The sequence below is a fragment of the Chelon labrosus genome, assembly GCF_963514085.1.
Source record: "Chelon labrosus genome assembly, chromosome: 16".
In the NCBI taxonomy this organism is placed as follows: Eukaryota; Metazoa; Chordata; class Actinopteri; order Mugiliformes; family Mugilidae; genus Chelon; species Chelon labrosus.
The window spans coordinates 16,247,311-16,272,745 of NC_140349.1; the positions used below are offsets into that span (position 1 = coordinate 16,247,311).

The 25,435-nt window shown below is 41.5% G+C and overlaps 1 protein-coding gene across 1 annotated transcript; it reads right to left on the minus strand.

The window, feature by feature from the left end:
• Window positions 1-2,396: 2,396 nt before the first annotated feature.
• On the minus strand, window positions 2,397-24,392 carry dnah3 (dynein axonemal heavy chain 3; the record flags this gene model as incomplete). The annotated part of the gene is made up of 59 exons (XM_084562632.1): window positions 24,022-24,392; window positions 23,722-23,922; window positions 23,325-23,450; window positions 23,033-23,222; window positions 22,663-22,957; window positions 22,303-22,428; window positions 21,344-21,575; window positions 21,054-21,233; window positions 20,853-20,973; window positions 20,364-20,568; window positions 20,069-20,277; window positions 19,810-19,933; window positions 19,532-19,685; window positions 19,205-19,349; window positions 18,848-19,059; window positions 18,630-18,721; window positions 18,432-18,546; window positions 18,145-18,261; window positions 17,313-17,492; window positions 17,081-17,217; window positions 16,728-16,929; window positions 16,513-16,605; window positions 16,294-16,404; window positions 16,078-16,192; window positions 15,777-15,975; window positions 15,515-15,623; window positions 15,330-15,443; window positions 14,662-14,838; window positions 14,453-14,544; window positions 14,153-14,372; window positions 13,929-14,063; window positions 13,724-13,835; window positions 13,386-13,627; window positions 13,145-13,245; window positions 12,913-13,018; window positions 12,668-12,797; window positions 12,361-12,585; window positions 12,156-12,259; window positions 11,769-12,063; window positions 11,490-11,669; window positions 11,280-11,403; window positions 11,026-11,182; window positions 10,800-10,943; window positions 9,949-10,615; window positions 9,700-9,865; window positions 9,358-9,574; window positions 9,092-9,274; window positions 8,748-8,946; window positions 8,102-8,615; window positions 6,368-7,995; window positions 5,707-5,932; window positions 5,362-5,606; window positions 5,114-5,230; window positions 4,192-4,349; window positions 3,782-3,949; window positions 3,549-3,691; window positions 3,216-3,420; window positions 2,832-2,969; window positions 2,397-2,750 (listed from the first exon to the last, which is right to left on the minus strand). The coding sequence occupies exons 1-59, from the start codon at window positions 24,211-24,213 to the stop codon at window positions 2,397-2,399; spliced, it is 12,168 nt and encodes a 4,055-aa protein (XP_084418758.1). The 5' UTR covers window positions 24,214-24,392.
• Window positions 24,393-25,435: the final 1,043 nt, after the last annotated feature.

The following is a 25,435-nucleotide window of genomic DNA, read 5'->3' on the forward strand; positions in this document are numbered from 1 at the left end:
CCCCTGGAGAGGCATGCCCTTTTTCATATCACTCTCTTTTTTTTCACATCACAAGATGAGACATGCTGAGAGTAGTTGCATTAGTAGTGTTAGTTGTATTTTGACATGGCTCAGTGCAGGCCTATCTGTACTTCCAGTCACAGGTGTAAAGACACGGGCTTTCATAACATTGCCTACTGACTGACTTAGAAATGAATGTAAAAACCATGCCTATGTGAGTGCGTGTGATGGATCATCCTCAGTTAGTATTTATATCATTTTTTCTGCTGAAACACACGTAAACACACGGGACAATGCACGTCTTTTCTCAAAGTCAATGGAAATGAAGGTCCTGGACTTTGCTCAAGAATTCAAGGGCGAATTATTGTGATGCATTACTTAGGGATGGATGCCAAGATGACTTCCTCAAGGTTAAACACCAAATAAAATCAGCGAGTCCACTTTTTTTTTTTTTCGGCTAAATGCAATTACTGGAACTTCACAAAGTTCTCAGTGTGAAAGCATCCACGGAGAAAGGTGCATCCAGGTCGTGCGGCGTCCACATTCCCTTGGCAGCGGGGCTTATGTGACTCTGCAGGACAAACATGCTCCGCACAATGGTTTGATTGTTGACACCCAGCGTAGGACAAGGTCAGTGCATCATCCACTGACACAAAGCCGGGCTGTGATTTATGTGATGAAAGTTCTCTCCATTTTCAGTGTGATTACCCCCATAATAAAACATACCAAGTTAATAATTCAGGGCGACCTTATCTGAAGAAACAGGAGAGTCTTCCAATTCATTATCAGCTCTGCATTAACATAATGTAATAACTGCAATGAAAGCTTCACACTGGGGTGTTGTTGCTCAGAAAACTGAGGCAGAATTTGTGTAATGCAATACAGAGTAAATAAAGGTGTCACACTCCCATTAAGTGTCGAAAGAGATGTCTACGTTGTTCACTTTGGACATTTTCATTAAAGGGAAGCAATCATCTAGTTATCCAGGGGGCCTATTTCTGGAGGACATTAGCTAAAGGAGGCCTGTGGGGATGTGGCAGAGGCTTACATAGCGTTGGAACACTCAGCCTGATCACATCCTTGTGGGATTATTCTTAAGAATTTGTCTTTTTATGAAAACAGGACAAAGCTGGAGCTGGACTCCAACATAACTCTAGGGTTATAGCAGGCGTGAGGCCAAATATGACTCCCATAACTACTGAACTCACCTCCCACTAAGTTTACAGTTGCATTTTTTTTTGAAATATCACGATTTGAGGTTGCAGTATTTCATGCCCATATAAAGTGATGGTGCAGCAGCTGAATTCAGATGTCAAATGAATTACGTTCAAATCCACCACTGCTGACTAAAGAGAACATCAAACGTAGTTGACACAAATAAAGCCAGACAGCACCACTCACCAGCCACCTTCTATTATCGAGCTGAGGATGTGAAACTGTAGGATTTTAACGTCAAAACCATCCTTTCATTTAGTCATTTAGTCGTACTGGGCCATTCTTGGTGATTCTCCCCTGGATTTTCCACCCTTTCGTTTCGCTTCATGCACAACTTTCACATCAGGAAATTGATGAATATATATATATGTTTCTGTTGTATGTGTAGAAACTGTACTGACTGGATCCCAGTGAAGATGTAGTGTGCAAAGACATTCATTAAAAGCCAAAAATGAAACCCCAGTGGAATCCTGGTACACCTTTGCTGCCATCTAGTGGTCATTTCAGAGCACACCGATGACTTTAGCAACGTGGGCAGTCCGCCTAGAGAACACAGGTCATAGCAGCAAACTCAGAGCAATTTTCATCATCTCAAAATCACTTTAAGAGAGCTGTAAATACCAATGGCAACACGCAGATGTTGTGACCTTATGATTGCTTTATTTTCAAGTAGTAGCCTTTAACCACCACACTGAGGGAAAAACAGAAACCACATTGAAAATACAAATAAAAAGTCCATCAGAGTGCTAATATAAACCAGTACAAGCTCTGATCATTGTGTAACGCTCACAGTTCCTGTACACAGTCCATATAAAACACTCCTCTTAGTGTCTTTGGTTTAAAAATCTACACATCCCCAGAGCTGTGTGGGACACAGACGAGTAGAGTTTATTTTGAAGACATTTGTCCTGAGACACAGTCGGTGTTAGCGGTATTATCTGAATATTAACAATGACAGTGGATTAAGGAAATGTAATAGTTTTTACACGGATTGCAGGTTGTTATACACCCTGAGTAAATCCTGCTAAATCTGCTTAGTCCTTTTGATAAGGATTCCAGACTCTATGACAGCGTCAAGCACACAGAACACTGTATGTGACATCTTTGTTTGTTTAGTTTGTTTTAAAGGGACAAGAAAAAAAAAATCTAATTCAAAAAATGTAATCACCTGATATCAATTCTTAGTCATCCAGCTGGCAGAGGCACGCAACCCCGCGGTTAATCCAGTGTTTCTGTGGCTTGTCGGAGGGCAGCTCGATGGACATCACATAGTTGGTGGAGTGTCCAGTGGTGGACAAGGTCCCTCGACGGGCGCTGGTTTTGTAAACAGGACTAACATAAATGTTTTCGTGCTGAAACTTTGACATTTCTCCTGGTTTCAGCTTGATGATGGGCAAAGAGTCGAAGAGAATCTTGGGGAGAGACTCTCCGATGACCATGTTCTGCCTGTCCCAGCGAGCCCCCTCCATGAAAAGACCCTGAACATACGCTCCATCGTCTGGCTTCTCCTCCATGTGGGTCTCCTCTTTGGTCACCTGGAACACAAGTAAGAGTATGAATAAAATCCATCCTCTAATTATTGTGGCTTAATATGGCACTAAAATAGAGGTGCATGCCTCAAACTCAAAACCAATGTAGTCGATGGGGATTGTGTACTTCCTGGCAAAATTCTGGGACACTCCAGTAAGAAAGGACTGTGTGAAATAAAACCCAGAGAGCCAGAAGACTGTGGGTGGGCCGTTATCTATCCAATCCTGTCAACATACAAGCATATGCATAGGTATTACAATATTAAAATGTAAAAAAGTTGTAATAACGGATGCTTTATTTGTATTATTAAATGTTTGCCAATACATTGTAACTAGAATTTCAATTATATTAATTTTGAATATATAATTTTTTACATATATGCTATTATACTTGCTATAATACAATCCTCTTGGCAGTCACTTTCAAATGTACTCAAGGTCTATGTGACCCAAAGCAATTATAATTCTTACTTGAAGGAACTGTAGCCTGGCTAACAGATCAGTCACGTAGCTCCCCATTGGCTTGAGAGAAGGATACGACTTGGCTGCCCACATAGCGGGCACCCTGCCCACCAGCATACTGTTAAAGACGCTCTCAAGATCAGAAGACATAACAATCTGGCCCTTCAAAGCTTTGCGGATATTTATCAAGCTGGCACGCACAACATCTGTAAGTCTGACAAGAAAGGAGAGTGATCATGCATTAATTGTAAGAGTGTGTTCTGCACAGTGAGATCAGTAAACAGGGCTCATTAGTTATTTTTGTATCCTGATGTAATTGCATGACCTCAGAGTTACTATTACCTGTTGAAGCGTATAACTTCCTGCCTCAGAACAGTATTCATAGACTCTTCATACATGACTGGGTATTTATCTATCACCATTTGTATGTCAAAGTCTGCTGGCAGCTTAGACAGGATGTCCTCTGCAAGATCATCTACCACTTCCTATGGCAAAAAGAGAGAAAACAACGCAAAGCTTATTAAACATGAGGCAAAATTAAAAATGAAAGTCTGAGTGCTCCAGACAATGTATACCTGAGGAGACTTGGCCCCGCCGCCTGACTGCCTGGGCAGAGTCAGCAGTACTCCATCCAGGAGCAGATTGGTCTCTTGGTTATCCTTGGTGATGTCAGCGTTGCTATGAAGTCCGAACACAGAAGGATCGGCACAAATTGGCAGGCTTCGAATGTAGTTAACATATGTCTGGAATGAAGAAAAAGATCCATTCTTTGTTAGATGAGATAATTACAGAATTACTCATAACACTGCTCTTCAGCACTGCAACCCCAAATATTACAGCAAAGCTGCTCTTTTTAAAATACAAGCCTATATTTACTTAGCCCATAAAGGACTTAAAACAGCTGATTCATATAATATCAGTACTGATAATGATGTTTATGGCAGTGTAGCATGAATTACTTAATTGACCACAGCTCTGACAGTACCTGATAGGGGCCATGAGCAGGAACATAATACAGTCCTCCTTCACACAAGTGGTAGCCCTCCTTCTCTATCAGGTCCCAACTATAGAAGATGGACAGGAGCGACATCAGCAGACGTCTGTCTTTGTCATCTGTCACCCTGCCACCGTAGTTGCACTCACCTGAGAACAGAAAAAGCCAAAAGTAAAACCAGAGAGGACATGCTTTTTGACAGGCTGTGTCGAATGTGAAGCATTTTACTATTATACAAATTTTACATATGCAAAAAAGAGAGGGACAGATATTTGTGATTAAGGTCACACAGAAAAAGAACCTGCCTTAAGGTTCAGGCAAACACGCATTATAAGCTGGTTGAAAGATATAAAATGATATAGACTTCCTGTCTCCTAAGAGGACGTTGTCAGAAGTGTCATGAACATTATGTGGATTGATGGATGGATGGATGGATGGATTTATGTTATTTAGATACACAGCAATCAGCCAACAACGTTTAAGCTACTGCTGGCTGACACCAGCTTTAAATTTTAACATAGTTAGGCTTTGGTTGCCACAAGCCAATTAACACTATGGTTAACACTAATTTGGCTGTCTGAAAAAGTCACACTTATTGGAAGATATGTGGTTTGTAAAAAATGGATCCATTATTTAGTTTGATGAGTATGGGTACAGAAGAATTGGTCAGTATATGTGCTTGTGTTTAGTTCTTCATTTTGCAAGTAGAAGGAATGGGGTAGTGGCAATATCCACCTGACATAAATACAGAAAATGACTTCCCTTTTGTTTCTGAACTGTCTCTAGTTAAGGTTTAGGGTAGATCAGCCTGTGATTCAAGGATGACCTACTGTGCCTTCTCAGAATCTCACCTTACACCTTTTAATAGGTGTAAATTCATGCCCTGTTGAGTAAACAGCTGTAAAACTCTTACCTGTAAGGTATGTGAGGGCCTCAAGTGGTACCTCGTCATACTCATCCAGAAACATCTGGATCTGCCTCATACTGATTCTCAGGTCAGACTCATTAAACTCATAAGGAATATTCCAACCTGAAGAAAGATATAGAGAAAGACAACGGTACATAATACAATGTAATTATTTTAAATTGATCCACAATTAAAACAAGTTTATTTATACGGAAGGAGGACCAAACACCAAGTCCAGTTACTCTATTTCTCACCCAGAGGTCCAAAGTTCCTCCTCTCCTGCACCAGAGCATGGAAGAAGGTGAGACCAAAGAGGAGCTTCTGCCAAATGGACTGCTTCTTGGAGCTGTCAAAGAAGTCGGGGTCAGAGATGGGGTGACTCAGGTAGGAGCGTAGCAGGTTGGCTCTAATTCCTTTAGGAGGCTCGTTGGTCATCTTCAGCCCATTCTGCAAGATACTGACTGGGAACTTGTCAGACGGGTAACTAGTTAACCACAACCTGAGGAAAAGAGCACAGACACATATTTTTACATTTTTTTTTTTTTTTTTTTATGATGTTACTGATGTAAAATGTGTGTTTCAGTTAAAATGACTGTTACCTAAACCTAGGGTGTGTGTTCTCTGGGGTGATGGTTGCTTCACAGATCCTCTCCAAAGCGGGCATCCAGCTGGTGGCCAGGTGGCAGTTCTGTAGTACTACCCAGGTGCCGTCCTTGAGGGCTTTGTCAATCATCTGTGCTGCTATTGGGCCCTGTCCTTGGCCAAGTGAAATAGTTTTGGTATTACTGCCCCCCATTTGTAGGTCATCTGCAAACTTCAGCAGGCCTAAATGAGAAATGAAAGACTTCAGTTTTATGTTTTTCAGCATTCAAAACTAAAATCAAGGTCACTTCACCTCATTCACACTACTTTACACGTGTTATCAGTTTGACTAGGTGGTGTGGATCAACAGTGTATAACAGCTACAGTGCGGAACATTTCCATAAATAACTGAATGGACTGTTACATTCAAGCCCTTGAGTCCACATTAAACTGATTAAGTGCACTAGCTTCATGAACTAGAGTTTTAAATCTACCGTCTGTGGAGACATTTGTTTAGTGTGAACTGGAAAATTTTCTGATCCTCCAGACAACAACTGACCAATGGCAAAGACATGTACATTGGCAGTGTTTGTATAATTACTGCAACTGCCAGAGGAGGGAGACGAACGTTCCACGCTGTAGCTTAACTATACAGAAGGAACGTGACTGAAAAATCACCTGCTGTTGGGTCTGATCCTGGTGACAACACAAAGATGAGAGGGGAGCAGCAGTTTGAGTCTTTGTAGCTCCCTGCCAAGTCAAAGGTCGGTGGCTCTATGTAAGCTTGTCCCATGTTATCCACTATGAAGTCCTGCACAGCTGGAACCAGTTTATCTGGCCTGAAGCACCTGATCACGACCATTCTGTCCAGTCCCACCAACTTACTCCACTGGTCAGGCAGTTGGTCTTCATGGGGTTTTCCTGAATCATAAAAACTTTTCCATTTGGGAATGTTGTCTTGGACATGTGCAAATAACCCGTCTAGGTTTGGAAGTTTGGAGGCCCTGACAATCTCAGACCAAGATTTGTCAGACAGCCACTCTGGAGCAGGGTTAGGATAGGGGTTATCCAAAGCAATGCCACCAGTTAGGAGGAAACGTAGGACTTGATCGTCAATCTTGCCCCCACCCTGCATGATGCCTACAGTGAGCAGAAGGGAGAAGAGCAACTTATCTTTCTCAAAAAGTGAGCGACAGACATTATTGTAGATGTTGAGGGTAAAGTGCACAACAATATTGTTGATTCTTTCAGCAACGTCATCACTCTTTACACTCTCTGCGATGGAGGAAAGGTAGAGGTTGATGAACCAGGTCAGGGAGTACTGGTACATAGGCTCTATGTTGGCCAATTCTGAGATACAAAAAAACAAGATGGAGGAGTGCTCTGCCACTGGACGGTATCCCATGCGAGTATCATCAATCTCTTTCTCTGTGACACTGGCAATTTTTTGCTTCTCAGAGATCTCCTCAGAGAGCATTTTAGAGGATGACAAGATCTTAATAGCGGTCTCATCCTCCAGGATGTTCCCCTCAGAAGAGGAAAGCACTTCTAAGATCTTATCCTCAATTTCCTTCAGTTGTTTGTTGTTGGCAGCACTCTCAAGGATGAGCTGGTTCTTTTTCTCCTCCAGTTCAGGCTTCTCTTTAGCTGCAACAATCCCTAAAAGCTGGTCCTGTAAGCCTTGTGGAGTGATCATAAAGTTCAGGAGACATACTTTCACAGCCACTTCAGGGAGGTAATGAGGGTTTCTCAGTCCAGTGGCCATATAGAACAAAAAGTTTTTGGAGTATTCCACAATATTCTCTCCTATTTTCATGTACTCCACACCCTGCTGCTTGAAGGTCTGCTTCAGCAACACAGGCTCCAGTACTGGATCAAGTTCCTCTCCAACATTTTCCAAAAGGACTGGGGTCCCAAACTGGATGCAGTTCTCCAAAATTCTCACATAGTTTCCATCTGACAGTTTGATAACAGCAAGTTTATTTGCCTTTTCCATGTTCTTGACCCACTTGTTAGCTTGACCTTGAGGGTCAATCATTAGAGGCCACCGACGAGAGTTAAACACAATGATACCATTGTCTGTGGAGAAGGAGTCCACTGGTAGTCCGGCAATCTGCCATGCCCTGATGGCCACCTGGTTTCCCAGAGTCCTACTGAGGGTTAGGTCCTCAGAGCAGGGGATTTTCTTCTCTTGACACAGGATGTGCCACTGTTCCTGGCACTCTGTACGGTAATCCACTGTAAAAGCCCCAAGGTAAGACACAATTCCGGAGGAGAGGAGTATGTCCCCAGTCAAATTGGTGTATCTGTAAAAGAGAATGACAGTACAAATATGATTAATCTCAGGCACAGTAGGACACATATTCAATATCAAAACATACGAAAATGAATTCACAGAAAATGAATTCCTACCTGATCCCAAGTTGCCTTGCAGCCTCTGTCCACCTATCCTTCTCCCCGCCCAGCCCTCCTATAAGCTTCTCGGCCCTGATCAGCTTCTGAGAACACAGTTCAATGTTGTCCTCCAAGTCTTTCTTCTTGGTAATCATGGCTGCCAAGTCATCATTCAGGCTCTGCAGTCTGTCCTCAACTTTTTTTAGCTCAGCTCTTTTAACAGCAAGCATTTCCATCTGTACAGACAGCTCATCCTCAGCCAGCTTCAGTTTCTCCTTCTTAGGAGCTACAACCTTGGCTACACGCTCATACACCTCCATTGCCCGCACCCATTTACAGAGACCCTCACAGGCCGAGGACACGTTTTTGATAACTGATGGCTGGAAGTCAGAGTTTTCAATAAACTTATCTCTGATTTTCTTAATGTTTGCGGCAGGAATATTGTCTTTGTCATAGGCTTTGAGACTCTCCAAAAACTTCAGGTCTCCAAGGAGTTTTTTAGAGGGGCCCCAGAAATCCTCAACCATCTTACCTGCAAAAAAAATCATATTGGTTTTAAACAGTACTAGTGTATTAAACTGACAATATTATATTTCAAAAGTGTGAAGTACATCTTTGGCAAAAGGTGTGTCACATGGAAATTCTCTCAAATTTGTGATCTTACCTGAGCCACTAGGATCAGGTTTTCTCTCAGGTTTGATGCCTTTCATAATACAGATGGACTCCATCACCAGTTTGACTAGACCTGGTGGGTTCTGCATTGACTTCACTACTGTAATGTCTGCCGGTTTCAATGTGTCCAGGGCTGACAGGGCAGCTTCCAAAGCCGGCATTGCTTCTGCCAGGTCTCCCTCACATTCATCCTGAAACACAGTCATATCAAAACCAGTCATCGTCTAAATATGTAAATTGTCACAAACCAGATATATTTTAGGCACAGAGATCTGCACATCACATGAAGAAATTTCACATATGTGCACTGGCCAATTTGTCATTGCTCCTTAATACCTTAATGGCTTTGGCTGCAGCTGCTGCTTCATTAGCCACTTTCTCATCAGCAGATACAAGTTCTTTCTTAGCGTCCACTTCCACTGTTTCCCCTTCAATCTTAACCATCATCTTATCTGTCTCAGCTGAGGTCTGGATGAGCTCTGGCTGCAAGGCTGTGAGCTCCTGCTGCATCACTGATACCTGCAAACACACAGTTACATAAAGTAAGCTGAAAATGGTCAATATCATACATTCACACTTCAGGACTTGACAGAGTGCATCACCTGAGATGCAGCAAACTCCAGTTTCTGGAGACCAATAATGTAGCGGTTCCTTGCAGTGTCCACTTCATTCCTCTTAACTTTGAGCAGTGTCTTGAAGGTAAGGATGAGTTCAAGGTAGGAGGTGGGTGTGACATAGTTGTGTCTCCTTAGTCGGGAGAAGTATGTCTCGGACATATCCCTGACGCATGTCTGGAAGGTCTTGCACATCTCCACCACCCTTAGACGGAGCACAAAAACCCAAAGTGTTAGCAAATTGCACAGACCAACAAAAAATAAGTCCATGTCCACTGTTGAGCAGCAGAAAAATTTACTGTTATTTTGCATTTGTTTTTTCCCTCTTACTCCAGTCTGATGTCACTCTCCATTTCCACATCCTCTAGGAACTTGTGGGCCACCATTTCCAGAGCATCATTTGGCCATGCATGAAACCAGTCAATGGTGCAGCAGTTGATGAGGGAGGGAAACATCCTAAGACGGTTCCTAAATGCATCACCGATGGGACTCATGGCTATAGAATGCAATGTTTTCAAGTATTTAGTCAAAAATCTAAATCCTTTTTTTAAATCAGAAAGGACAAGTAAAGGTGCATACCTAGCACAATGTGAAGGTTGGCCTTTACGCGGTCAATGAAGAAGTTATACATGGAGAGTGGAGTTGACTCAATCTTTTTGCCTTCCATTCGGGCGATACCCTGCATTTTCTCAATGATGCCAGCACGTTCATCAGCAGGGAAGATGTTAGGCACATCCCCCGTGTTAAGCAGCATGTTGACGTCTTCCAGCATGGCCTCATCCTTTATTTGGCTGTCATTGAACAGAAACACAAGACTCCTTCCCTCAATGCCTGCCTTGAGCATCATCCGCTTCAAGTCTTCACGCCAGTCTGACATGCTGTAGTTTTTGGTCAGTTCAATCTGGAACAGAACATAGTCATTTATAAAGGTGCCTAGCTTAGTGGTGCTCTGGCGCCCTGAACCACCGATACCAACAAGCAGAAGGTGACCATTGTCTTGTTTCAGCACACGGCAGATGCGGGAAACGTGCTCAATAGCAAACTTGAACATCACAAGGGACATAGGAGCCTTGCTGCAGTTGTTGTACTCGTCCAGGTAGAACTCCATCACTTCTTGCAATGCCTGCAAGTCTGTGATTTCATCATAAGCCTTGATGTCAGAATCAGGCTTTGCATAGTCACCAAAGAACAGGCTACGAATGCTTTCATCTACTATATTCCCATCTGGGCTGAGGTGGCTCATGAGCTAGACAAAAACAGGAAAGGTGAAAGATTAAACACAGAAGGTGCAGCTTTAAATATAGACAACTCTACAGTACACAAAGTTGAAGCTTCTTTTGCGGTTTATTATTTTATACTATTTCGAGTTGAGAATGTCTTAACTTTTCAGAAATAATTTTTGGGAGCATGTATAATACTAAAATATCTACCTTTTCCAAACTTAGTTTAAAGAAATGTGAGGTTTTTTCTTTGACAATGGTAAAAAATGTCTCCTTGTCATTGTCATCTATAAGTCGATCATAGAAAACACGGTAGACCTCATGAATCCACAGGCGGATCAGTTTATCTCCATCCTGATAGAAGAGAAAATTAAATGTACATGAAGAAGACACATTAAAAGAAATTTAACCATTTCACTACTGTCGTCACTCTTACCTGCATGTGTGTGTGTGGAGCCAGGAGTACACCTCGTACCACTCGGGCAAAGTCTCGCAGGTTGAATATGTAGTGGGACTTAGATGGGGTGGGGAGGAAGCTATACATAGAGGCCTTATAGACAGCCATGGTGGCCTGAACCATGATCTTGCCAAGCCTAGGGCAAAAGACAACACATGACATCATGTTAAAGGTAATTTATAGCCTTATTCTGTATAAGAACATCCAAATAAATAAATAAACGAATAAGTTACCTGTAGAAAGAGGCATCAAACCCATTGGCAAAGTGCCAGTCAGAAATGGAGCTGAATATCTTGGTCAGTGTTTCATCATCAAAGGAGTCAATTGAGATGATATTCAAGTGACGAGTGAAGCGGCCTAGCATTTCAAACTTTTTGTTAATCACGGTGAACCTTATGGGTACTACTTTCTTCAATGAAGAACAAGTATTCAATTCAACATACCTGTAATGTCATTCTTTCCACCACCAGGAGGCCCCATTGCAGACATAAAGAGCACATCCACTATGTTCAGCACAGAGCAGTCTTTCTTATCATACCAATGGTGGTGGTCAATCCACTGTCTTAACAGCTCGATTGGTGGCTGGGCACCATAGATTTCCTTAGATGGCATGTTCAGATCATCTGTGCAGAAGAGGCAGTAATAACTATTAATATCTCAACATGTAATATCACAATTTAATAATAGCTACTAATAAGAACAGTACATGCAACTGTCTTTACCAACAAAGACGACACACTTCTTTCCCATAGGAGGTCCAAACACGCCCTTTCTCCTTCGATCCAGCTTTGCCATGATGATGTCTTGGGTCTGATTTGCTGAGGTGCGGGCTGAAAAGTCTATGCAGTTTGGCATGTACTGCTCCTTAGGTAGCGTTACCAAGAAGCTTTTGTTGATGACAGATTTGCCAGTGCCCGTGGGGCCTACAAAGAGCATGGGTATTTCGTGTGCAAGGTAAGTGTTAAGAAAAAAGCGCTGACAAGCTGTCTCCATGGTGGGAATTATGAGGTCTGACACCTGGTAGGGGGAAAAAAAAAAAGAAAGAGTTTCAGGGAAAAAGACTCCCCACTGTGGTCCTTTAACCGACAGTAACCTGTAAATGCACTCACATTGGCTCCAGCTGGTATGATGTTCTCTTCATTTGTGATTGAATCAGTCCAGACATTCCACTGTCCTTGTCCATCCTTATGGAAATAGTAGTCATAGACAGTGCCTGCAAAACAATAAGTAAACATCACACATTGCTACTGCTAAAAAGGCAGATATTTATTTGGTATAGTAGCTATGTACATAACTACTATAGAAATGTGTGACCTCTCTCAGGGAAGATATTGTTCTTTTTGAGCTTGACACTCTTTGGCCGAGGGTGCTCATCATTCATGTCTGCGATCAGAGCACGATAAAAGACATCGAACTTCTTCCGGCTGTCTCCAGTTATGGTTCCACCAAGAGACCAGACAACAGCGAATAAGAAGAGAGCCTGCAGCCACATGGTTATCTGCTGGCTGGACATATTGGTTTCTGGCGCAGAAATTTCATCTGGTATTGACAGGAGAGTTAATACACATGGACAAATATGATGATGCATTGATTAGTAATTATCAACAAAATCCTTACTTACCCATGAGACAGGTATACAGCCTTATTAGACTATAGGCTAAGTGGATGGGAGATGTCTGCACCACAAAGCGACACTCTCTATTTATAAAGTCTAGACAGGGCTGAACTAACCAATCAAACAGGTCCATGATCTATGGGACAAAATACCAAACAAGCAGACATATATCATATCCTTGAGACCTTGAATAAACTGCATCTGTTAAATGCTGTAGATAAGACCATTAAGACATATATCTGCAATCTCACCATCTCTCTGTGTTCAGTGCTCAGACTTTCTGGCAGTGTGTTCATGTAGGAATCTCTTAGAGGAGACCAGCCCAGTTGGTGAGGTTCCATGTAGATCATACCACACCTTTAGATAGAAACTTACATTCATAATATATTCATTCAAAATGTATGTTTTCTATTTCGATGCAAACGTCCAGCAGCTGTCCAGACATGTCTTAGGTCATGTCTTATGTCAAAGTAGGCTACTTACCTACTGACGGTAGCTGGAGAAGCTTGCTCCAGGTCAGCAGGCTCGAAGATCAGACTCATCTTGGCACTCATTTGGATGATCTCGCCACTCATCAGACAAAGCTAGAAGTGGCAAAGAAGAGTGAAGAAAGCAAAGAATACTTGTTAGAATTGTGTTAATCAAGTCCTTTACAATAGCTATTAATTTTCACACCAAACTTCATAAAATGTAGCCGCAGAATGAGATTTAGAAAATGCAGTACCTTTTTGTTGTCATCCAACACAGTATTCATGTTCTCAATCCAGACAGCATCGATCGGTCCATCAAAGATGATCCACTGTCGGTCCTCTGACGTGGAGATAGCCTGATCTCTGAAGGTGGTGGCCAGGACACCATCAGACCATTCATGACTGACTGGATCAAAGCAGCCATAGAGCTGGCCCATAGTAACGGCCTTGGGGTTAATGATGCAGTAATGTACTGCAAACTCCTCCATCAGCTTGGCTAAATAAGAAAAAGAGAGCATGAAAGGCTTACAGAAAATAGAATAGAAATAGAAAATTGCTTTCAAGCTTATTGTAAATAAGTTCAAAAACCTACCTTTGTAAAGGTCTCCAAGGGCAGCAGAAAGAACTTTATAAGCAGAAGTCTTTCCTCCTAGAGGGTCTCCTACTATCATGAAGCCATGACGTACCAACATCATCTCATATACCTATACACAGATACAAATGAAATCCTGGACACATCTATGACTTTGAACTGTTACTTTTTAGCCATAAAAAAAAACAGTACTTTTCCCAGATACCTGGATTATTTTGCCAATGAACCATGGGACAGGCTGGAGGTTCATTTTAGCAATGTTGTCATTGAGTGCCTTGAGGAGGAGATCATAGTCTGGTTTGGGAAGGACGACTCCAGGAAATAAATCAGAGATGATACCCTGTGAGCAGCAGCAAGAGACTTACAAGTTAACAGGCACTGGCACTGACAACAAACTCTTATATGTGGAGATGGTACAAAATCTGACACCTGAAACAGTGGCACATCCTGTGCCAGAAACTTGGCCATGTTGACATCCATCAGTGCCCTAAGCAACAGCACGCTTTCATTCTCCTCGGGGTACTTCAGTTTCAGATTCCCTGCTGCAGTCAGCACAGACTTCACAGCTCGCATGCCGTAATCATAGTGGTACTGGGAAGACAGTTGCTCGGAGCACAAACGGTAGGTGGCCACGATCTTCTGGGCCAGACTGTCAGTAAAGATGGAATTAAAATGTTGGTATATGAACCGACCAATTCTAGCTCATAGGATGACATTTGTCACTTTTACCTGCGAGATTCAATGAAGCCCATGGAGTACAGTGAGATTTCTCCAATGAGACCATAGTCTGGCACCATCATAGCCACGGTGCGGAAAAGGGCCTTCGAGACAAGATTGGCAGGTATTACAATTCAGAATGTTATTGTCTACGGTATGTTATTATATTGTTAACCTTTACAAACTGTGTATTCTTCATCAGAGTTTGACCTAACATGTACCTTTAAGTTGTCAGGTAGCTCAGCTCTTCCAGCGTAACCAGGGTTCATGGTGATGAAGACAGAACAGGTTGGGTTGAGGGAAAGCTCCGTCCCCTCAAACATAAAAGTCTTTAGATCCTTGGCAATGGCCTGTTGTATGCTTAGGATCTGCTGAGCCACCACAGAAAGTACTTCCACCTGTGACCACACGCAGAAATGGAAGGAAATTAGTGTCATTACGATGTGAATTTCTATATTAATACGTATTACAATGAGTTGTACAACATAATGAAATTGCCTTTAACATTATCAGCCATCATCATCCAGCAGTAATAGCGTTTCACTCACATGATCGCAATTAACGGACTAAAGATTTCTCCTCAAGCTATAAATACAGCATTAGTTTGAAAGTGTAAATCTTTGTTGCTTGCTGAATAATTTCTTAGGTACAAAGAATAATGTGTATTTCTGCCTTGATAAAATTCAGAAACGACTGATTGAGTTTTACCATATCATTTAGCTGAGAAGCAAAATTGTTTATATCATAAAAATTTTTCAACATTATTATATTTAGCACTTGCTTTTTATTTTTTGGAATTAATTGTAAGCCACTGTTTAGTTAAAGCCAAGAAGGTATTTTGGGTATTTAGGGTGACATATTTCACTGGTACAGTAAAAGTCCAGCTCACCTCAATACGATTGAACTCATCAAAGCAGGCCCATGCTCCAGACTGAGCCAATCCTTTGAAGAACTTACTCATAGCCTTGTAGTCCAGACCATCAGAGCAGTTGAATACCACACACTAGAAACAAATGACAGCTTTTAACATGAGAGTAAAAAAAAAAAAAGATGCTTTAAACAGCTTTGGTGTACCTGTTTAGCCAAAGCTTTTGCCAGATCTTTTGTGGTTTCTGTCTTGCCAGTTCCTGCAGGACCCTCTGGAGCTCCTCCTAAGTTCAACTTCAAAGCCCCCATTAGGGTCCTGGTGTAGTACAAAATCATATTGTGAATTAACTTTACATTCAGGAAGTTTACATAAACATTATAATCACTAATTATGCAGCATATTACAACATTATCACAATGTTTTACTTTGTAGATTTTCAATCATAGCCTAAAGCATAAGCTACGTTACCTGTAGCAGCGATCAGTAAGTGGTGTGATGACCAAACGAGGTGAATTGCCCAAATATTCATAGCCGTATTTCAAGCAGGTGGTAATCATGCGCAGCATCACGTCTCCACCCTCCCAGAAGTAACGCAACTGCGAAATCCATGCAAAGTCATTCAGTGACGAGATACGGTCCTCTGCCAGTTTTGCGACAACATCTCGAGCTAGGAGAGAGAAAAAAAACAACAAATGAGTTTTAGTTAAATGGAAGAGAACAAACTCCATTTCTCCTTAAATATGTGAGAATTTTAGTATTTAGATATTACCATGAACATCTATCACCGTAAGAGCACCAAGGGTCATCCTGGCTCCTCCAGGCAGCTTCCCACGCACCAGCTCCACAATGTCAGCAATCTGGGCATTGCACTTCTCCACATAGGCCTTTGGAATATAAATTCACTGATAATAAGACATTGGAATAACTAGCAGCATTTCATAATCTTAGAGGTTGACTTGTTTAGCAGGTGGATCTGAAGACTGACATTTAGAGAATTGGTCTGGATAGCTTCTGACACTTCACTGGTCCAAAAGATAGAGGAGGCACATATGACAACTTGACCAGGCCACTGTAACACCCACTTCTTCCTGGGCATCTAAAGGTGAAAAAAAAAACACTGTAGGCATTAGGTCTTAATACTACACAAACCTGTCAAATACACAACAACTGAATTATGCTGTAAGTAGTGATAATTCTCAAACACCTCTTCGTACTGCATTACTCCTTGATGGATGACATGTCGGACACTCCTGAGCATGAAGTTCTCCACCTGCAACAGCCACTTCTCTACCATGCCCTAAAACGGTCATTTACAACACGATTCACCACGCTATGTTCAAATACAAATTTGAAAACAAAAATAGGATAAAAACATAGGAAACAACTACTGAAATTATATACACAAACGCTGCTCTATACCTTGGCCTGGGCTGGATAAATCTTTTCCGTCAAGGGCACAGTCTCCTTTTCAGAGCTGATCATGCCAGTAATCTCCATGTCCTCAGTGAACTCCAGTTTCGCGATGCCTTCAAAGCATTTTTTTAGGTGGGGTTGCACACACAGGGGGTCTTTGGTTTGTGACAGGATCGCCAGCAGCTCGTCGTTTGACAGGAAGAAGAATCTGGAAATATGACGAAGAGAACAGAGGAATCTGTAAAAAACACTCGATAAGATCTCTGTGTCATTTATATGTTTGACATGCAAACAGTAATCAGTACAAAATGTCATAAAAATTGTAAGGTGCATTTAGAACAAATACTACTTGTCAAGACCTTGGGAAATATAGCCTCTTCTTTTCCAGATAGGTATTGAGACCTTTTTGGATGTCATCCAGGAACACATTGGACTCCTGCAGGCGTTGCAGCAGGTTGGGCTGGTCTGTAGCCACCAGCACACGTGTATCCTTAACCTGGATAAGTATAATCGCACTGACGTCAAAATAAAATGCACGAGGTAGACTTACAATTTCCAAAATGGGAAGAACGTGTGTCATGATGGTCTTACCGCTTCAGCGATGATATTCTTCCAGTAGCTGTCCACAATGGCAAACTTGCGGCCTTCCTCGGGCATCTGGGCAATGATGTCCTCTGAGCTGAAGATGGGTTCGAGGTAGAGCCACGTGGCCTGACATTTCAACATGGAATCTAGGATGTCCTGCATACTCACCAGCTTGTCCTCCCAAATCTAAGTAGAAAAGGAATTGTGATCTCACTCAAAAGGACAGTAACAAAAAAAGAAAATAGAAGAGAAAGACAAGTAAATGACCTAATACAATATTCAAAAGTGTAGTATTAGAAAAGGAAACTATAGCAAGTACAAATAAGTACAAAAAAAAATACATTTTGACATTACTGTGTAGTAATTCCATTGACCTAAAATACACAAACAGCTTGTCCCAAGCCATTTTAAGTAAATTTACAGAGTTATCAGAGGCTGTGTTCATGCAGATCACGCCACTTGAATTAAGGTTGTATTTCTCCTTGCCACAAAATCAGACAGATCTTTAAATCAAACGATTTTTACCGGCTATATGCAAATAAGTATTTAAACTGAAAATCAAAAGACAATACGCTATAATGATCATTCTTACAACATGTGCAGCAGAACACATGCGTCAACCATACAGCAGTAGGAGTGACATGTGTGAGCCATCTGCAATTCTCTCGTGTTTGTGTAATTACACACTACTCATTCTGTTTTTGCATGTATATGCAGAAGATATCAATGTTCTCTTCTCAAAACAGATGTCTGCTATTCATACCCCTGATCTACAAAACAAAAGATTTTATTCCTACACTTAAAAAGACCAAGTATGATGGGCGTTGCTGTGCCTCACCTTACACACAGTCTCTATTGGCTTAATGAAAGGTGAACCTCGCATGGTTTGCGTCTTAATAACGTGGTCATCCAGAAGGGCTTGGATGTCATCCACAGCCGACACAATTTTGGTATCCTAGGGGAAAATAAGAAGGACTTTTAATGCAGGTTGTTGTCAGTGTTCTCCATGAAAATACCAGGGCAGTTTGAGTTAACGACAAATTTATTTCTTGCAGTGAACAAAGTTGTACCAACAATGAGAGCATTTCAGGTTAAAGCATGTGATTGTGTATGTGTTTGTCTTACTGTGTCTCTGTATGCAGAGAAAGAGAACCGTAGGTCAGCCCATTCATTTTTCATCTTTTCCATAGATTTTTCTAGCGAGTACTCCTTACTGGCTGAGGCTCCAATCTCTTCCAGTCTAGGTGAAAATGAATATAAACAATTTATCACTTTTTAACAAGCCACAGAATTTTGTTATTTACTGTAAGTATGCTGTCTTACTTATCAGAGAAGCTGGAAAGTCCCAAGTCTAACATGTTCTGCAGTGTGCTGTCCGCATCCGGTTTGACACTTAAGCCCACAAGGCTGCTAATCTGCAGGCAAACATGTCATAAATTATTCACATCAGCTTCATGGATCACATCAGATTCAGGTCCTTACATTGATACTGTGTCAATGTCTATGTAGCTGATTTAACAAAGTAAATAACTTCAATTCACCATCTCCCAGTGGCGATCTTTGATGCCGGGGTTACAGATGGTTGTCAGGATGGGCAGGTGCTGCTTGAACTTGTCTATCTTGCTTTTGAAGATTCTGGCCACACGCAAAGGCCCCCGAAGATTGGAGAAAGTCTTTGTCAGTTTATGCGTTGTCCTCCACATGATGTCAAGCTCTTCAGAGATTTTCTCAGCATCCAAGCCCAGGAAAGGACCTAGGAGTCAAAAGATAAAGGACGCACAACAATGTGAAAACAACTGAGCATAAACCATTATTTGTGCCACTTAGAGCTTTTACAGTCACACTCTCTTGAAGGTGTGAAAAATAGAAATATAGTTTCCCAAATCTGAGTTACCTACCATTCATCCATACTTCTGACATGTTCTGAAAGTTTAGCACTGTGTTCCAGAGCTGTTCATATGGCTGTTTATCAGCTATCAAAGTTTGCAGCACTGGGAACTGGGTATTTTCCCTCTCTAGCAATGTCTGCTCTTTGTTGATATCCTGTATAAATGACAGAAGAAGAAGAATTTTCTAGCTTTCTTATGAAACTCGACTTTCAGGATAAAAAAAGGTTTATGTTTTGTTTGGGTATAAAAACCACCTGCATGGCTTCTGCACTTTCAGATAAAAAGGTTTATCACAAAGTGCTTAATCTTTACCTGTAAGAGTACAGTGTCTCTTACCTCTACTTCCATGACAGCAGCCTCCAGGTTGGCAGTAATTTGAGAGAGATCTCCCACATTGTTCCTCATCTCCTCTATGTCCATCACTTCCTTCTTTGCAAAAGCTTGGATCTCCTGGTCCAAACCCTCTAGCCTCTGGTTAAAGTACACAATCCTGAAAAAGTCAAACAGAGATACAGCAGTTGTCAGTTTCATTTGCCAGGGTTCATGTTTAAGGCGGTGTGAGTGTAATGTATGGTGTGTGATAAATTCAAATTGTTAAGCGTTCGTCTTGTAACCTTGTTAGAAGATGTTCCTCTGTCTTTTCTCTCATGGTGGCCAGACGAGCCTTGCTGTCTTCGAGCTCAGTCCGAATCTGATTGGGCCAATGGAAAACGCGGGCGTTTAGCCTCAAATCATCAGCTTAAGGAAGAGAGAACAAAAGAAAAAAATAGGTACATTTGGACTTCTGCTTTATTCTAACTGAGAATTGTATAAAAATATCTTGAGTGAAGCTTTAAAGCTGAGTAATTTCTTAGGACGATTATTGCAAACAACTATGAGAGGTTTCACAGGACATACAAGGCAGTGTGGCATAGTCCAGGAGGAAGCTGAGGCGGTAGGTGGCCTCATCAACCTCATCTATCAGCTTGTGAATGGTCACATCACTGGCTTTTTTAATGTACTGGTTGAGAGACACCAATTCCTCCGTAGTTTTCGGGGTGCCTCTGACGGTGTTTGTAATCTCCTCATAATTCTGACAGATCCTGGTGGTAAAGAAAGGACAGCTGATGGTTCTTCTTCAAAATGCGCAAACATAAATAATGCACAGAGTATGCTAGTTAGCGCTTACCCCTTGTTAAGCTCACGGTTCTCCTCCACTTTAAATGTGACGAGTTTGTCTTTCAGCCTCTCGACGCGGCCACGCAGGTCATCGTTCAGCATGCCAGCATACAGACAAAACATGGACAGGGGTATCGTAACGTGAAGTAATCCAATCTCCTGGGACAATGAATTCATGCTCTCAATTTTCTGAAGATTGAAAGAAGGAGAGATGACTTTGATTAACCAAATACATTGAAAACATAAGATATTGTGACTTTTAAATGGAAATGTTGAGTTACCCATGTAAATCCTTCTAACGAGTGCTTTTCTTTAAGGAATGCTGATATGTCCTGCTTTGCTGTATTGTCAAGTAGACTGTTGTATTTTTGATATACATCCAAATACCTGAAGAATTAGATGTGATTTTAGAATTTCAAGGATTTCACATACACTTGCTAGTACATCGGCAAAAGTGAATGATACAAAAAGCAGTTAATGTATCATTACTTTTTTGGACCCACGGTGTTCTTGTAGAAAGCATCCTTGGCTTTGGTGATTATGTCTGTAACCAACGATTCATCATGCTTTACAGTCCGTAGGTACAAGTTCTTGATATCAGGAAAGAGGTTACATTCCACCTGGCGGAAAAAAAATATGTTTATACATGTATGTGTCTATGTACATCAGAGTAAAAAAAAAAGCAGATTAAAGTTTGTACCCTTGGGAGCTTCTCAGCACCCTTGATGATTTCCATGAAGGCCCTATGAGTGAGTTCCCAACATTCCTGGAAGCTGGGAATAAAGTTAATATGAAGCTCATCCACTTGTAGCTTAACCAGCAGGACCTGAGGCTGGACGTACTTCAAGTCATCAAACACCTCCCCAAAGTCATTGCCCTCCTGCAGAAAACAGAACACGGTGCACATGTTGATAACAGATCACAGTAGTATCAGAAGAAGCCTGAAAAGCAGCCGCATAGTCTAGAGTTCTCTTTCAGAATTTAAACTGCCTTATTAAACAAAGCAACTGAAAAGCCAGTCGAAACCTTGTGTATCATGAAGAATTGCAGCAAGTCCTGTAATGACTGGATGACCAGGCTTCGGAGTTCCAACGACATGAGATCAGCCACACAGCTGAAGAACTCCTGGACACCAACTGGAGCCACCTTCTTGCTCCTTGGCATGAGAGGCAACCACAGGTCCTCAAAGGTAACAAAAAGTGAAGCACACTGAGGCAGCCACCTTAAAGAAGAAGATGATCCTTGTGAGTGAATTTCTGGTTGTTTTGTTGAGTAAATATACCCACTGGCAACAAAACCCCAAACGTTATTTAAGAGGATGAACCTTAATTTGTTGGATATTATTGTGAGTAAATTTATTTTTTGTTGAATGACTAAAACATAAATTAACCATCTAAGCATTACATGGTGCTCACTCTTTGCTGACTGTACTGGCATATTATGTCCTTTATTTATCGATCATCTTGTTTATTGACATTTACCAATCCCCACAGAGACACAGATTGTCTTCTGAATTCACTGAGTATGCTTGCAATGTCAACTGTATCACAGCAGATTAAAGGTATCTAAGTAGGTGGAATTACAAACACAAAACCGGACATACAGGAACTAATTTTTACAAATGACAGCAACTCATATTTCACTTGTGCAGACATGGTCATACATGAAATAGAACAGGCACACAACAAAAGATGCAATGGGAGCCTAAAGTGAGGAAGTGTAAGCAGACCCCTGAAAGGCAGTGTGACATGTGCCTGACAAAGTGGACATGGTGGAAACATGAGCCTGCACCTACAGTACAATAGGATTTCATTGCTTGGCGCTGTACATGCTGCAGGTCTAAGCCAATGTGAAGACAAGCTACAATAATTAAGTCTGGTCTTCGGGCTTGCAGTCTCAGCGAGAGGCTGCCTGTTTTCGAGACAGTCTGGCAAACTGGCAACACTCACTTTTCAACCAGTTCATCTCTAGTAGTTTGGCACTGTCTCTGGACAAACTCTTCAAACTCAGATGGGAGGAGGGGGAGGTTGGCGGAGAAAAGGTCATCCAATCTGACAAATCTCAAGGATGAGAAGCTGAAACAAGATAAAAGATAATGAGTTAAATTCTATTCGTACAAGTCAGTTTCCCTGTCAGATGATCTTCAACAAGATTACATTTTTCTTTTAACCAGCTGAAACTGTGATGTTCAGACTTCTACATTTCAGACAATTCTTAATATTCAATGTCTGTGAACATATACAATGTATCAATATATTTCATGCAAGTAAAGTATAATGTACTGTCAATAAATCCACAGAACCTATTACCTGTCTAGCCAGACATCCTGCAATTGGAGCATAATGGGACTGACAGTAAACAGATGCTGACTTTGCCACATGTGGGCATCCCTGTAGCTGTCGCCCCAGGGCACTGGAGCACGAATCACCCTTCTGGGAAAAGGCTTGGGGATGCTGTGTATCGAAAGTCGATGGCGCTCAGATGGGTCCATCAGAATGTAGTCCACTGGGCACATGGTCATATATGTCATAACACTGTTTAATTGTACAGCAGAATGTTGGAGCAGGTGCACAGAAAAGCCGTTTGTTTCGCACAGACTGTTAAGTCAGTGTTCATGTGATACTGGTGTATGCAAAGGATGTCTACATTAAGCAAAATAAATAGTCACTATTGTCGTACCTATGCTCTTCTTGAGGGTGAAGTAATAATCTTTTTTGGCCTCCTCTTCCAAGTCGTCCCTTAAAATTCTGAGTTGTTTTCTATCGTCAATGTCAGGAGGAAGCAGTTGCTTGATGTTGATCATCTGCTGGCACGGCTGGGGGGCCAGCACTGAGCTAGGGACACCATTGTTGATGTAGTACATATACCTCTGTGTGAGTAAGTCAAGATCATCAATGTGTCCAAAGAAGAATGCCCAAAAACTCTTGAATCGGTAAACAACTTGTTCATAACCGAATTCCCTGATACTTGCCTCCAGGTCTTTGTCATTAGGTTCTGCCTGAGTCTTCCTCTCTTGCCCGTGCATGATGTCCAGCTGCTCTTCAGGACTCATGGGTGGGCTGCTGGGAATGGGGATGTTTCTAGGACTGTGCTTTGCCTGAGATGAGACTGAAGTATGAGACGATATATTCCTGTGGAAATATTAATGAATCAGGTTAAGTGATTCATGAAAAACACACGTTTTTGATAACATTTGCTGGTTTGAGGCTATGATCACCTTTTACTTTGAGTAATGTCTTGTTTTTTTCCAGGTGGAGTGGAAGCTAAAAGCCCATTAAGTAAAAAAGCAGTGTCCACTTGATGAATGATCAGATTGAGCATCAGAAAGGCTATTGTTAGTCACAAAGATCTTTGATATAAAGAGAAACTGAAAGGATACAAGGCCCTTGGTGACGGATATGTCGCCTATGCTTGAGATTAATCATTTTCAGGTGCTGGGCCCGTGGACTGTAGTTGTTTCCAATAGACTCAGTGGGAGTCCGGTGGGGACGTTGCTCTTTGAATGGCACTGCCAGCATCCATGACTGGCCCTGTAGAATGGGTGGATACTGACTGTGCCTAGAGACTATCTGAGGTTAAACAACAGGGCAAAGGGGCTGAATTAACCACAGGCAAATCTGAGCAAAATATTTTCTTCTAAAGCACCTCTACCTATGTGGTACACTTACTTGATACAGTTCTGAGGGTTCAACACCACTGGGCAAAGGTGGAGGAAAAGGATATTCTCTTCTCTCAGTCATATTAAAGATGGAGTCATCTTCCATCTGGAGTTCAAGCACAAAGCAGTTAGGACTGTAACAAAGAGGAATACTGACACTATAATTGCACACTGCATAAAATTCCTCTTTTGATCCCTTCATTTACGATTTTTCACGCAAATCTCACTGATTACAAACTGAGCAACGCGCAGTTAACTGCCCCATTAAATCAAAATGTATTTACATCAGAAAAGATACACACTGGCTGTTGTATTGGTTACACAGCCACAGAGTCGAAAGAGGAAAGAGACAACTGTTTAACGTTGTAACCATAACAACGAATGGGCGGTGTGCGTTTCCTATTCCCAACATTAAGTCATGGTTTCTTTGACCATGACTGTTAAATTACCTTCAGCCTGTATTATTTTAACAATGACAGTGAAGCTAATGTCTTATGACCTCCCCCGAGCTTTCACTAAGCAATCACTTGTTTTTACGTTCTTGTGGGTATTATGGTCGTTTAGGTCGGAAGACGTACGAGTCTGAAAAATAAAAGTTAGTCAAACGAGTAAGACGGAGAGGCTGACATGAGCTAGGTTCAAGTTACCTGCTTCAGTCGCTCCATATCTTGTTCAGCTTTTCTGCAAATGAACGGGAAGAAACACGGAGATAACGTGGCCGCTCCTATGTAGCCTACATTTTTACAACACACAAATGGTAAACAGGAATTTAAAAACACAAACTCGTTAACGCCAGTCACCGAGTTACCTTTTTTCCCGATCGCTGTAATGTTAATCCGGCAGGATTTCTGTGAGGTAACAGTTTAAATGATTAATGTAGAAGTCCTTGCAGGCAGCTGTTGTCGCCATCCATCTACCTGCCACTCACCGGTGTTAGACTTCTAGCTCCTAGGAGTTTAGTTTTGTCCTCCTGTAAACTGAAAAACTGTTGATCTCATCTGAGAACGTCTCCATGGTAACACCAACCACCTTGCTATTTGATATCGGAAATATATAAACATATTTAGACACACACCGGCTATTAATTATACCGGGGATAAAGATATATTGCATACTTATGCAAAAATACTAAACCTTGACACAATTCAAACACACTGTATTACACACGTTTGCTATGGTGTGAACAAACTAGCTGATATTAAAATGTCAACTTTCAAGCATGCAAAACGCTTCTACGCAAGAAAGAAAAGCACTGTTTCAGAATAACTTCACATAATTTAATGTTTGGTCAGGACTAAGACCACACAGCAAAGTGTCACGTTTACATTAAGGCAAATCTTTAGTTACTCGGAATACATATATTAACTAAACATGTCAATCTTAAATTTTAAACAAATGTAAATAGATGCATTAACTGGATTTGA